This window comes from Plectropomus leopardus, chromosome 1 (assembly GCF_026936395.1).
Source record: "Plectropomus leopardus strain MGB_pleo_1.0 chromosome 1, ASM2693639v1, whole genome shotgun sequence".
NCBI classification, from domain to species: Eukaryota; Metazoa; Chordata; class Actinopteri; order Perciformes; family Serranidae; genus Plectropomus; species Plectropomus leopardus.
This window is the reverse complement of record NC_142176.1, coordinates 40,528,577-40,542,750: the sequence shown is the minus strand read 5'-3', so window position 1 is coordinate 40,542,750 and position 14,174 is coordinate 40,528,577. Positions and strand designations below refer to the sequence as shown.

Below are 14,174 nucleotides of genomic sequence, written 5' to 3'. Positions count from 1 at the left end.
GCTACTGAATTCAAATATGTAAATATGATCATTAGAAAAAATATATTTTTCCCTCGTTTTTTCAAATCTTCTAATTCCTTGCAATCTTTGCTTATAGCCTCTACCCCCATGTTTTTTTGGGGGAGAAACTCGCACCAGTTTTCTTAAATCTCAATGGTTTTCAGTCTTGAGACAGGCATCTCAAGCAGCTCAAGAAAAGTGGTGTTTCTCCACTTTTCAAAGGGTTAATTGACTGCGCAAATGTATGTTACATTTTTACTTACATGTAGGCCTCCTCTATAAACTAAGTCTTTATTTCTAACCGATGAACATAAACCTTAAGGCCAAAGGTTCCCCTTAACTGTGGGACCCTGGCCACGTGCCCACTTTGCCCGTGCAGTTATCCATCTATGAGGAGTAACTGTAATTAGAGCAAGAGACAGGAAGTCTCCATCTGGTTCTTTAATTTTGTCTGAAACAGTAGCCTGTCTCTAGAAGGCTCCATATGAGCCCTGGCATATTTAAACACATTTACAGCCGGATCTGACCTTCAGCAGCCCTCTGAGAAGAAAATCATTGATGCAAATTTATCCATAAGTAACAAGTTCTCTGCAGACAGGATTTTCTGTGAGTTAAATCTGACCTCAGTGCATCTCTGCTCCTTTGAGAAGCTTAATGAAAACCAATCTCAGAGTGTGATGCATCTGCTCTCTGTTTACACAATTAGAGTGTGTTCATGTGCCTCGTGGTCTCTGCGCAGGGTCGTCCTGCAAACACGTGCATTTTTGTTGTTTTATTTCATTATGCTGCACTGAAACATTTTGAAAGAATACCCGTGGGGGATAGACAGCAGTAAATGACCTCTCTAAATGATGCTGATAAGAAGGTCCCTGCTATTGTAGAACTTAAAGGAAGAGCAGAGAGATCGCTGAGAATAATAAAATAATCATTAAATAACATACCGTATTGGATTTGCTGTGATTAGAATTGGTTCATATGCATTCAGTGTGTCAGCAGCAGTACATAAAAACTGTGGTTACACTATACTGTACTGTTACAGCTCTGTGTGTGTGTGTGTGTGTGTGTGTGTGTGGGTGGGTGTGTGTGGATACTTGTCAAACAGTTGCTGCTCCTATTGCGTAATTTTCATCAGACACTGACATAGCTTCAAAAACATGAGTTGGTCTCATTTCCCTGGGAAATGCTCATATTTTTATAACTTTTAAATAAGCTTTTATGCTAGTTGTTTTTATCTGTTTTATATGTTAATGCTTTAACCTTGTAGCACTTTGAGAATTGCTCCAAATGTTAATTGCAACAATGTTGTGTTTTAACTCTGCCTTGTAGGCTGACTAAGTGTTTTGAAAGGCTCCTACAAATTATATGAATTATTGTTGTTGTTATTATTATTATTATTATTATTATTATTATTATTATTATTATTATTATATTCATTTGATTGTTTTTTTCTTTCTTTTTTTTACATAATTTTCTGTGTTTGTTTGGGGTTTTTTGCATTTCTTTTACTGATTTCTAGCCCTTTTTCTCTTTTTGATTCATTTCTTCAGTGGCACTTTGCCCTCTTCCCATGTTTTAATAAAAAATCAAGTCAATTTGCGCACGTTAAAAAGTGTTAAAATGTCTTCTCATCTTCTGTTGTCATTGCAGCTCAACTATGTGCTCTCTTTTTAACCATTCATGATGTTGTTAAACTAAACATGAATGGAACACCGCCCTGTTGTAGGTTGTAGGATGTCACGTAAGTGAACGCAGCCGCAGCTTGTTTGGTTCCTGTCTCCGTCATATTTCGGGGCTCCCTGTCCGATGCAGCACTTGCTAGCTGGTTAGCAAACTTTGAAACAAAGTTACTCTAGATAGTTTGTCATTTTTAAACACAGACGAAAACGCGTCACGGTAACAGGGGCTGAACAAAATGCCTGCGGTCTCTAAAGGAGATGGGATGCGTGGCCTGGCCGTGTTCATCTCTGACATCAGGAACTGTAAGTTTGTTTATCACATTCACACTTCATGGCCAGGCTAATAACAAGCTAGTGCGGGTAACGTTGACTAGCCGTCTGACGGGTGGTTTCCACAACATGTCAAAAAGCGTGTCCCTTGCACTTTACTTACCGTTTTTTGTAACTTTAAAATGTTAAAGTGGGGTCAGACAAACGACCACTCAGCTGGCTAGCCTAGCTAATTAATGTTAGCTGCTAGCTTCAGTTGCTAACGTCATGTCGAAGGGCGTGGACCGCACGGCTAACAGGAGATATAATGCCAAACTGCCATTTGTATCCGTCTGAGGCGTTTTAAGTTTGTGGGCTTTCAGTTTTCTGTCAGAAATTAAACTATTTCTCTCTAACATCATTCACACACGTTTGTAACACGTTGCATCTGCCAGTTTAGACTTTGTGAGGTCAGGCAATGTAACGTTAACGTGAAAAGGACGCGCTCATCTAAATGTATGAAATGCTGTGGTGTGTTTTACACACGTTGCCAGGTTTCCTTTCCTAACCAAGGCTTCAAAACCTTCCCAATGATTTCAGACGTTCAGCTGGACCTTCAGAGGAACTGGCTGTCAGTTAACTTACACACTCAGAGACAAACTAACACACACACATGCATAGTGCATTCAAGTGCATTTTCATCTGGGCGCTGCTGTTGCCAAATATGTTGCTTAACATTTCCACTCTGTTAAAGTGTTTATCAAGCATTTTAGAATTACCCAACACACTTGCGCTGTGGTTCTCAGAGAAGGAAATGAACAACACATATCCCTCACCAGGGCCGCGAAAAAATGCAGATATTATGACTTGATTGTCACATCCTGTAGTGTAGATAAAGACCTCTTGTAGCAGTGACATTCGGGGTCGACCGATATTGTTTTTTTTCAGGGCCAGTACCGATTATCAGAAGTTAATGAGAGCAATAACCAATTTTTGGAACCCATATGCATAATTCAAATGATACATATAATCGGCAAAATGTCAAATATCAGCCCCAATAATCGGTCAGCCGATAATCAGTGGACCCTTAAATGACTTCATTTAATAATAGACCTAATTGTGAAAAAAATAAAATTAAAGGGCATCACCACTTAAGAAAATAGAGAAAATAATCAAGTTAAATTTGTTTTCATTTCTTCCTTGGTTTGAGTTTTTCACAAGATATTTGTGTCACTGACTAATATGTCAACATAGCTCAGGTGTTGTAATTTGTTGGGTATGTCCAGTCAAAATACAAAGATTTCTCTGATCTACTTGTTGTCTTGTCAGTCACCAGCTCCCATAGCTCATTCCAAAGTTTTGGAGCAGAATTTCTGCCATTTTAGTGTATATAGTCAGTAAATATGCTTAGGGTTCAAACTGGTATTTGCAGTGCAGTTCCAGTGCAGAGGCTGCAGTACAGTCACCAGAGATGTTTGCAATCATTTAACGTGGATGCAGGATTTGTGCTCAAGTGGTTGGTGCATGTAAGGTCACTGATAAAAGATTAAAACTGTTGAAAAGCTAATGTAATATAGCTTATCACTAAGCTCTACTATACTTAATAAAAACACATTAAAAAAAGCAATAACCTTGTCTTAAGTGTCACAGTCTTTAATTATGATGAACACAGATTTTCCTCTCACTTAATCAGAAAGGTGAACAGCAGCATAAACAAGGAAGATGTATAATTTATTCAGATTCATCATGAGTGAACGCACCACCACTAACATGCAAAATATCTTGATCTGTTTGCAGGTAAAAGCAAAGAGGCAGAGATTAAAAGGATAAACAAAGAACTGGCCAATATCCGTTCGAAATTTAAAGGTAGGTGAACAACTCTGACAAAATCTGAATCTATGGCATAAATGGCATTTTTGTTTGTAAAACGAACATTTGACTTCCACTGCACATGTTTTCCTGTTACTGATTTACCTGCTTCGCTAACTCATCTCATGACTGTGTCTCAGCTTTGTCAATTGACAGTTTCTTTTTAGTTTTAATGCCTCCGCACGAGTGACAGGTGTGGTCAGAGGCATTATGTTTTTGGGTTGGCTGGCTGTCTGTCTGTCCATCCCATTTTCATGAATGCATTATTTCTTAAAATTTGGCAAAAACACCCACTTTTATTCAACGATGAACTGATTAGATTTTGGTGGTCATAGAGGGCAAGATCAGTGTGATGTCCCAAAATATGTTTTTTATCCGCAAGAATTCATACACAAATTCTGACAAAATTTCACACAAATGTCTCATAGGATAAAATGATGATGCTTTGACGTCTTTGCCCATATTCAAACGGTCAAATGTCAGCTTCTGCGACATAATGTTCTGCAAAAACACATTTCTGGCCATTTATTAATGCCAGGAACAAAAGGGGAGACTTGGATATTGCTTCTTTGCAGTAACATCCTTATTTGAAGCATTGTGTACTGTCGCTACTACATATGAGTCTGGACAGACGTGGATGTGAACTTTAACTTGACTGTTAGGCAAAGGCCTACAATAGTGTTGTGGTAATTGTAATTTAATGGCTGTCGCTGTGTCTGAACTGTTCCCCCTAAAATCCACCAGGTCCGCCAGTGGTGTGTTACAGCCACAGCACGGCCTCTGGAGCCGATCGCATATTTTCTAGACAATGCTGGTGATTCCACCGAGCAGATTGTACCAGGCAGAAAGTCAAGCAGCGGTGCATCCAGTCAATTTTCAAAATAAAACGTCTTCCATGGACTTGGGATCGTGTTTCACGTAACTAAAACGTTACATCAACAGTATCTACTTCTTCGCCCTCCACCAGCCCTCTGTATTCTGTCTAGCAGGAGAAAAGCCACTAACAGCCACTGTGCATGAAATAGACAGATATTATAGACATAATAGACACTATTTTTTAACAAAAACGCAGTCAAAATCTTCTACATATCTGTTTTGTTTGTATTGGAATGGTTATTTATTCATCTGTATAATTATGAAGATTGATATGTTTTTAACTAAAACACAGCCACAAATCTTCAATCTTTTCCATATATAGCTGGATTTATTGTTATACCGATCCATATAATTATCAAGATGAGCATGTTTTTTGACTGAAACACAGCCAAAATTCTTTGATGTACTTCATCATGCCTGGACTGTACGCTGCAGCGCAATAAAGTGGGTAAAAACGTCAATAAACAGAATTTAAACAGACAGAGAAGGAAAGCATTTATTAATGTAGCCTTACTCAGCCATAGTTAAATCACAAAAAATGACCACAAAATCAAGGGAAAAAGACGCAATAAGCACAATCTCAGCAAGTCGACAGTATCAGCTGACAGGAAGCTCTGCTTTTGAAATGCTCATGGACGCTCTCGGTGGGATATAGAGCCGTGTGGAGGACGGAGCAAAACAGCATCGTAGATGTTATGCCTTTGACACGCTGCTGGTGGTACTTGAGGGGTTGAAAAGTTTGCACACGTCACTGTCAATGTGTCCATCTTTATGTTCTCTTGGTGTTGTTTCTCCTGCCACCTGTTCCATGCTGCCTATAATTAGTTTGCTCCAGAATGAAGTTGCGTCCTCTGCCCATAGTACCCAGCATTTTGACCTATGGCCGTTCTAGCATATTCTCTGTTTGCTGTCCTCCTCTCCACACATAATGCAATATCTTTATTATATCAATATTTTTGGCGGTAGTTCTCTTTCCTTTGTGCTTGTCCTTTCTATTTATAAAATTATGACGTTTATAAAAATAGTCGGCCTCAGCCACATTAAATCCAAAGCTGGAACGGTATGGGTGAAGGAGATTTCAGACAGTGTTCAACAATCCAGCAAACACTTAGTTTTGAGCCTATTGACGCCTTTACTGTTGTGTTTTAGCGCCTTGTGGGATAGCCAAAGAGTTCAGTTGAAGCTCTGTTATATTTTGGGCTAAACAATAAGTGTGGTAAAGGGTCTGACATCATAATAAAGAGTGACTACCCTTATAGCTACTGTACCCTCTCATGATAAGCATCCAAATTTAAAAACAGAAAGGTGAGGAAATACAAAGCTTGCAATAAAAACATCATAATCAAGCAGTTCCAGAAATTCTACAACTATGTGACTGTGTGTTTACTCACTCTGTACCAGACTGTCACATACCATTTCATCGCACTGCATTTGGGCAATCAGCTTATACTGTAAAAGCGACAAATCAGTGAAACACTTTGCCTGACGATGTGAGGAGCTGCAGCTCTATCAGGACTCTCGAAACTTATTTGAAAAGACGGTTAAAGGCTGCTCAGCTCTGCACTCACTGACCTTGAACTCTGGACTTTATAACTTGTTTTTAATCTGACAAGCATTGACTTGTGTATAGTGTGTAGCCTTTTATCTTATGGTTTGTAAGTGATGAGCTTTTTTGTGTAGTTTCATGTTGTATTGCCTGTCTTGTGTCTTCTTCTTTGTATCACTTTGTATCATGTGCTGTTGTGTGTATTGTATGTCTTGCGTGTGTCTTTTTCGTCTTCTTTTCCTCTTGTACAACTTTGTATTATCATGTCATTGTGCTGTGTATTTGTTCTGACCTGCTGAGGGACTGCAGATGTGAATTAGCGCTAAGCTATAATTTGGTACGGTGCAACAAATGGTAACATTTATCTTTTTTACTGTACATGATCCCTTTAAAAATAAATAAATAAACTTGTGATCACAAGAATTAACACAAATTCCAACAATGACAGCAATATTTTTCAGCTGTATTTGTCATCAGAAGAAAATGTCAGACCTGATTTTGCCAATCACCAGTCTTTTTCCTCATAAGAAATAATGCAGTTCAGATCAATTAATATTTAAAATAATAATTTAAATAATAATAATAATTTAAATAAATGGCTTGAGGCTCCTTGAAACACTAAGAAGCACTTTACAGATACAATACAAGTGAAAGAAAAGAAACCTGTTCAACTTCTAGCTAACTAACTGTACAGGTTAACAACTACAGACAAGGGTAAACCCCTTTAAATAGTGGTATGTACAACCCCCTCTACTGCTGTCGAGTGTGATTGAGCATTTGAGTGATAGCGCTGTCAGCTGCAGGAGAGAAGCTCTGTGATGGGTGAGGATTTTCTAACTAAACTACGACCAGTTAGCACACTTTTGTATTGCTTTGACTACTTGGAAATTGGATATTGTCTCATTACAGAGCGTGAACAAAGACATAAACAACGTTACTTATGTGGACTGCAAAAGGAGCTGAGTATAGTGCAGCAGGCCATGAAATATTCACTTTTTCATAATTTTAGGTAAGGTGTATTGAAGAAAAGCGTGACCAAATTAAAATACCAACATCAGCCTGAATTGCCTGGACTGTGAATCGACTCTGACACTGCCAGTCCTCAGAGGGCAGTGTCAGACCATTGAAACCCCTGCATAAACTTCATGTCACATTCAAGTCCATCTCTCTCTCTCTCTCTCTCTCTCTTTGTATGTGTGTGTTTGCACTTGTGTGGATAGGAGACAAAGCTCTTGATGGCTACAGTAAAAAAAAGTATGTCTGCAAGCTGCTTTTTATCTTTCTTCTGGGCCATGATATCGACTTTGGACACATGGAGGCCGTCAACCTCCTCAGCTCCAACAAGTACACAGAGAAGCAAATTGTAAGTTTGTCCTCATGTTTATCCTTTGTCAAAAGTTGTCATGCAGATATGTTTGTGGTGAAGGGTGGGTTTAATGCACTGACATATTGTGTCTTCTTTATATATTTCAGGGTTACCTGTTCATCTCAGTGCTAGTGAACTCTAACAGCGACCTGATCCGTCTTATCAATAATGGCATCAAGAATGACCTGGCCAGCCGCAACCCGACCTTCATGAACCTGGCCCTGCACTGCATTGCCAATGTGGGCAGCAGAGAAATGGCTGAGGCTTTTGCCTCTCAAATTCCCAGCATCTTAGTGGCAGGGTATGTATATTAACACTGTTGCATTGAACCGGCTCAAAGTCTCAAACAAATAAAGTTGTTACTGTTTGTCAGAAAAAACAACAACTTTGAACTGATGTAAAATGTTAAATGTTAGTCGATGGTTTAAAGAGGTATTTCACTGCTGCAAAGATGTTCTTTTAATAAAATTAGGCTGTCTATGCAGTAGAAAGGCACAAATACTTTTGAAATTGGTGCTGCATGACCAGAGAAAAGGGACTGTGACATTCACTTTTGCTTTAGAGGTTGAAAACCTTAATGTGAACATCTTGGTTTGAAAGAAAAAGGCATTTGGCTGGTAACAAACAACCTTGTATTACAGTTAAACTAAGCTAAAACATGTTTCTGAAAGCATTTGAGTCGAAAAATAGGCAATGCAAAGGAATAATAGTTTTTGTTTGATCAGCAGTCAGCACTGCTTAGTTTTACTGTTTACTGATCTATGCACTGGTAAGATGGAGGGAAGTTTATCACAGCTCGTCTACACATACTGCCAACATTTTACAAAGCTGGTTGAAAATTGGAGAAGTTCCTCTTTAATGTCAGAATTGGACACTAGTTGTTGGTTACATTTAAAAGGAATTTGATAAAATAAGAAATTGCCTTTAAGAAATAATAATAAGAAATATATTTTTGTTGCGAAAGAAAATGCACGAAGTGGCATTCAAATCAGTGTTTGACCTGAAGTTACAATCCTTAAGATTTTCCATTATTTCAGACCTAATTTCTGTTTATTGTCATGATTGTCTCCGCAAGAGCTATTTACTGTATTTAGATTCTGTAATTGCCTCTTATATATTGGTTTTCATTTTAAGTGGTGTGATCCGGTGTGGTATTGAAATTGCCTATACATTACATGAGTGATTTACAGGAAACAAAGCATGCATGTCCTTTAATGTGCCGCTTTTAACCAAAACACAGTGGTATTAAAGATCCAGGTTCGGGAAATCAGGATGGTGTGAAAAGCACAAGAGGATTTTTTATTCATAGGGCTTGAAACTTTAAAAATACACTGACGCATATCAGCTATTTGTGGATCCTTAAAAAGTTTTGAAAGGCCTTAAATTCTATTTTAAAAATTCATGGCCATAAAATGTATTTTAAGGTGATTTTAGATGATACTGACTGAAGAGAAATAACATGGACCCACAGGATTTAATTATCTATCAGCTTATTATTTATTCATTTTTTGTTTAAATTTTCACTTGAGTTTACAAAAAGTGTTTGAGTTTGTTATAATCTAAATTCTAATTATTGACAGAAAGACTTTAATTTTTATTGTAAATGCATATCAGTTCCAAATATCGGTTATCGGTCTTATGAACTACTACTAATCAGTGTCGGTATCAGCCGTAAAAAAACAATATCGGTCAACCCCTTGATTTAATATTACATATTTAAAACTAAAATCAGTTGTATAGACTCAGTCTGTTTCTTTCCTCACTTTTTTGTAGCTGTATATTTGAACGGTGGTTAAAAATATTTAAGATTAAAAGACTAAAATCATAACAATTCAAACTGTTTAGTGTGAAATAATGAAAGTAACCATTTTAAATTGTATCGTGGGTATATGTTTTTGATTATGATGAATGAAGTTGTCTTGTGCTTGCCTCTATCTATCAGGGACACGATGGACAGCGTGAAGCAGAGTGCAGCGCTATGTCTCTTAAGACTCAACAGGACCTCTCCTGACCTGGTGCCTATGGGTGAATGGACAGCACGAGTGGTCCACCTGCTTAATGACCAGCACCTGGTAAGACTGGACGTGTTTCCCAGTTCCACACTACTCAAAGCATCTTGGGCTAGAGAGGCTGACAAATATTGTTGAAATTAAACAAAAAGACTTATTCAAGTCTCTCTTAGCCGACAAAACATGTATCACTGACTGAAAAGGAAAAGTTATATGAATAACATGAAATTATTGATCCTGCCTTTTATTTTATTTATTTTATTGTATCTCATTTCATTTAATCACGTTGATATTTGTTACATTACTTTTTAAAATTTTAATTAATTAATTTAATCTAATTAATTATGTACCTATGTTGGTTCATTTATAATTTGTTATTATTATTGAAGTTAATATTATTTTTGCCTGTATATTTTATTTGACATTTTTGTAATACAATTGAAATTCAATAAAACATATTAGAAAATACAGTATAATCAAAGCAGACAGTATTCACACTAAGAACAGTGCAGTAAAAAAATGAAATGTTCACAGCTGGAACAACAGTGCACGTACTATATCTTTTTTTTATACAGTGGTAAAGTATATGGATTTTTTAGTAGGCTAACTGCTTAAACAGTACACTAAGATGATTACTATGTAGTACACACAGTACAGAATTTTATGTAGTGTGGATTTGGAATGCAGTGTCTGTTGTGTTTGGCCAGCTCTCTCTGTCTGATCTCTGTGAGCCTGACATGCAGTTACCTGGGACGATGAGCTACTGTGTGAGTTGTTAATGGTAATTTCGTTATAAAGGTGTGTCTGTCTGTTATCAGGGAGTGGTCACAGCAGCCACCAGCCTTATTACCACACTAGCCCAGAAGAGTCCTGAGGACTTCAAAACATCCATCTCACTGGCTGTGGCCAGGCTCAGTAGGGTGGGTTTCTTTTTATAACTTTACATGATACCTCCATCACCGTCACTACATTTACATGCACAGTTTAGTTGAGCAATGGTCGTAGCTCGGTTAGGCCATTTAATTGGACTGCTGTCTTTGTCCCAGTGCACGCTGCATCGGGGGGGATAATTTATTGACAGAAGTATGCCCAACTCCGCTGCAGCAGCTGAAGATATGCCCTCTTTCAGCTAGTTGCTGTAGACCTATATTACTTATACAGTCTATGATATAGATCACATCACTATCACAGCTGTAGATTTACAATAACTTTGGGTTTGAAAACCGCCGCGTTACTCACATGGAATCAAACAGCGCTGAGCAAACTCTGCCTCCTTTGATTAGTTGTAAGCCACCTAAAAAAAATCTGTATCTATGTAAGTGTAGCCTATGCTATATTTAGAATATTTTCACTGCTTTACCTTGCTGTAAAACAGTCATTACTGGTGGGCGTTTAAGGCCTTTATACGAAAAACACCAGATTCCATTGAGCAAAATTTCACTACACCAAATGTTGGAATTGCTGGTCTACCGCTGCCTTTATCAACTGTTATGGAAGGTGAAGAGGAGCAGATATTCAAATATAGTCTATACTTAAAATGATTTTTTTAGGTGGCTTTGCTGCAGCCCCGTCCACAGCAGTTTTTGTATGTCCCTTACCTCAGCCCAAATTAAAAACACAAGTCCCTCCTCAGTGCTTACATTTTATTAAATGCCTGACCCATGAGGGAGTCCAGAGCGGCGACTAGGAGCATGCGCAGAATGCAGAGTCTAGTTACAGTCCAACTGAGGTGTTTACATGATGGAATAGCTCGACTTCCAATCACATTATCTGGGTTTGTTAGTCCAATGTCAAGAGATTAGATTTAGCGTGATTTTAATAGGACCAACATGTTAACATGCATCTTAAATGTCCAGCTTTAGTCGGACTAACACAATAATTTGACTTTTCTAACATGTTTTATCTTGTCCTCACTTGTCCAGATTGTGACTTCGGCATCCATCGACCTTCAGGACTATACATACTACTTTGTTGCTGCACCATGGTTGTCTGTCAAATTGCTGCGCCTGCTCCAGTGCTACCCTCCACCTGGTATGGTACAGTACAGTCATGTTTTCTGCAGGAGAAATTATGATCCACTGTAGAAACATACAGACCTGTAACCTGACAATTCGTTAATGTAACTTCATCAGTGTGGACTGGTTAAGGGAGAATACTGCTGTCTGTAGTGTGCAGCCAGCTCTTATGGACAGGATTGATAGTTACACATGTCATTATCCTTTTCCAGGCTGCACACATCAGAGCAACAGCAGTGCACATTCACGTATACAGAGTGGGGCAATGGGGGGCTTAGTGAATCAATCCGCTGCACACAACTCTACAATCAAATAAGATTTTACTAATTTACAATAGTCAAATTTGTGATAACGTTGCAGTGATTAGTCAATATTGCAAGGTCAAGCAGAATTCATGGGAATAATTAGCTGAATTTGAGTCAGTTATTTTAGATCACAATATCCTTGAGAGGATGATTTGCTTTCTGGATCTGCTCATCCTCATCCCTACCATGAATCGTCAGTTCTCTGTGTTACCAGCATCAGCTGTGTGAGCTGTACCATTGTGTGCTTCACTGAAAGGTGTTGACATGAAGCCATAGTTTCAGTTGGTGTGGATGGAAGTCTGTTAGACATAACACTGGAGCCACTCTTTAACTTAATTTCCCCTTTTTTAATAAGCTTCATGGTGGTAACTGAATTATTAACCATACATCCTTCTGAACTTTTTAAACTTGTGCTCCCCAACCTATAAAGTAGACCAGACATACTATTTCAGTGAATAACATATATTCACCCCAATCACAAACTATCCTTTTTACATTCCTGCTCATGTAGAGGTTGAATAAACAACATACCGTCTGTAAGTAACCTGCATCAGAGGTTTGCGTAGTACCTTTTAACTTTGGACAGAGTCACTGTATGTACCAATATCAGCTGTGTTTATGCTAAGCCCAACTTAACACATCTTGACTTCACCTTTGTATTTAACACACAAACATGAGGCTGATAATAATCTTACTCCCAGACAGAAGTTAAAAAAGCACATTTACCAAGAGTTAAGCAGCTGTATCTGTTGCCCAGTATTCAGTAATGGGTGCAAGCATTGTTCCTGAGATGCTTATTCCCAGAAATCCAGAATGCTTTAAATGGTTATTGTTGCCATTTTTAACCCTTGTAAACTTGAACAAACTGGCTTGATTTCTTTCAAGGACATGGGAAGATAATGTCAAATATGTGATTACTACAATTATGAATATAGTTTTTCCCTCGCTTTTTAAAAATGATTTTTTAAATCTATTATTTTTTGGCAGTTTATGAAACATTTATTATCATTTTGCTCCAATTGCCTTTTCCCCCATGCTTAGAGCACAGCTGCGTGGAGAGATTTTGACACTAGATGGCACCAGAGTACAAAAAGTAAAATTAAAAAAAAAATTTTTTTTTAAATCACAACATAGGAACTGAAGTCTCTAAAGTCTTGCCTTGTCATGTGGCATTACGTAGGGTGATTTGATTATTTATTGTTAATCTAACATGTGTACAATGACGTCCTTAGGAACATAATCTTTGTTTGCAGAGGATGCAGCGCTGCGAAGTCGTCTGACAGAGTGTTTGGAGACAATCCTCAACAAAGCCCAGGAGCCACCCAAGTCCAAGAAGGTCCAGCACTCCAACGCAAAGAATGCTGTTCTGTTTGAAGCCATCTCTCTCATCATCCACCACGACAGGTCAGTCATATTCACTGAAACAAACCTCCTGCTGGTCATTGAATCCCTGGAATATCACGGAATTGCTGAGGTGCGATCGAGACAAGAACAATCGGGACATTCTGATTCATTTTCAGGGGACTTTGACCTTTAGTTACATATGTATGCACTGCTATGTAGACTTTTAACAGATAGTGTTTAGTTCCAACATGTTGTACTGGATGTTATACTTTACCGAATTATAGCAGGCATGGGACTGTTAACGCTGCATTAAAATCACCAAGAACAAGCTTCCCCTTTAAACTCCACATCAAGGTCACAGGGCAAACCCATCTGCCAGCTCTTCACATTTCTGTGTTGTGTAGCATTTTTGGGTTTTTGGATGTTGACATGTGTGCCACCTTTTTGACAACAGCTCCTTGTTGTATCTTGTCTCTCAGTGAGCCCACTCTGTTGGTACGAGCCTGCAACCAGCTGGGCCAGTTTTTGCAGCACAGGGAAACCAACCTGCGTTATTTGGCTTTGGAGAGCATGTGCACACTGGCCAGCTCTGAGTTTTCTCACGAGGCAGTGAAGACGCATATAGATACTGTGATCAACGCTCTGAAGGTGAGGTTGTGTGTGCCTTTTGTTATTGTGACAGTCTGGTGGTTGCTGGTTTCATGTATCTATCTGACCAGTGGGGAGCTATGGAGTCCTAAAGTTGCCTCTGGAATTGTTAGGCACTTTTTCAGTGGTTATTATGATCATTTATTAATAGATGCCTCTTGAAACAAGTTATGTTGAGTGGAGCTTTTGGTCTAATGCACAAAGCCTTTTAGAGGCAGTTAGAGGCAGTCCAGAGGACTCTTAGTCCCTAAGAGGCAGGTTAATAATAAAA

The 14,174-nt window shown here is 38.4% G+C and overlaps 2 protein-coding genes across 3 annotated transcripts in view; one reads left to right on the top strand and one right to left on the bottom strand.

The window, feature by feature from the left end:
• LOC121943098 (tryptophan 5-hydroxylase 1-like) overlaps positions 1-14,174 on the bottom strand; it is a 30,059-nt gene that overhangs the window by 12,803 nt on the left and 3,082 nt on the right. The window lies entirely within an intron of this gene.
• LOC121941772 (AP-2 complex subunit alpha-2) overlaps positions 1,750-14,174 on the top strand; it is a 29,475-nt gene continuing 17,050 nt past the window's right edge. Inside the window, exons 1-9 of one of the 2 annotated variants that reach the window (XM_088081125.1) lie at positions 1,750-1,979; positions 3,723-3,791; positions 7,437-7,579; positions 7,690-7,883; positions 9,525-9,654; positions 10,410-10,511; positions 11,514-11,622; positions 13,165-13,315; positions 13,735-13,903. In XM_088081125.1, coding sequence (XP_087937251.1) covers positions 1,913-1,979; positions 3,723-3,791; positions 7,437-7,579; positions 7,690-7,883; positions 9,525-9,654; positions 10,410-10,511; positions 11,514-11,622; positions 13,165-13,315; positions 13,735-13,903 — 1,134 coding nt within the window. In that variant the 5' untranslated portion in view covers positions 1,750-1,912. The remainder of the gene's footprint in view (positions 1,980-3,722; positions 3,792-7,436; positions 7,580-7,689; positions 7,884-9,524; positions 9,655-10,409; positions 10,512-11,513; positions 11,623-13,164; positions 13,316-13,734; positions 13,904-14,174) is intronic. The other variant, XM_088081130.1, reaches the window with a different exon arrangement.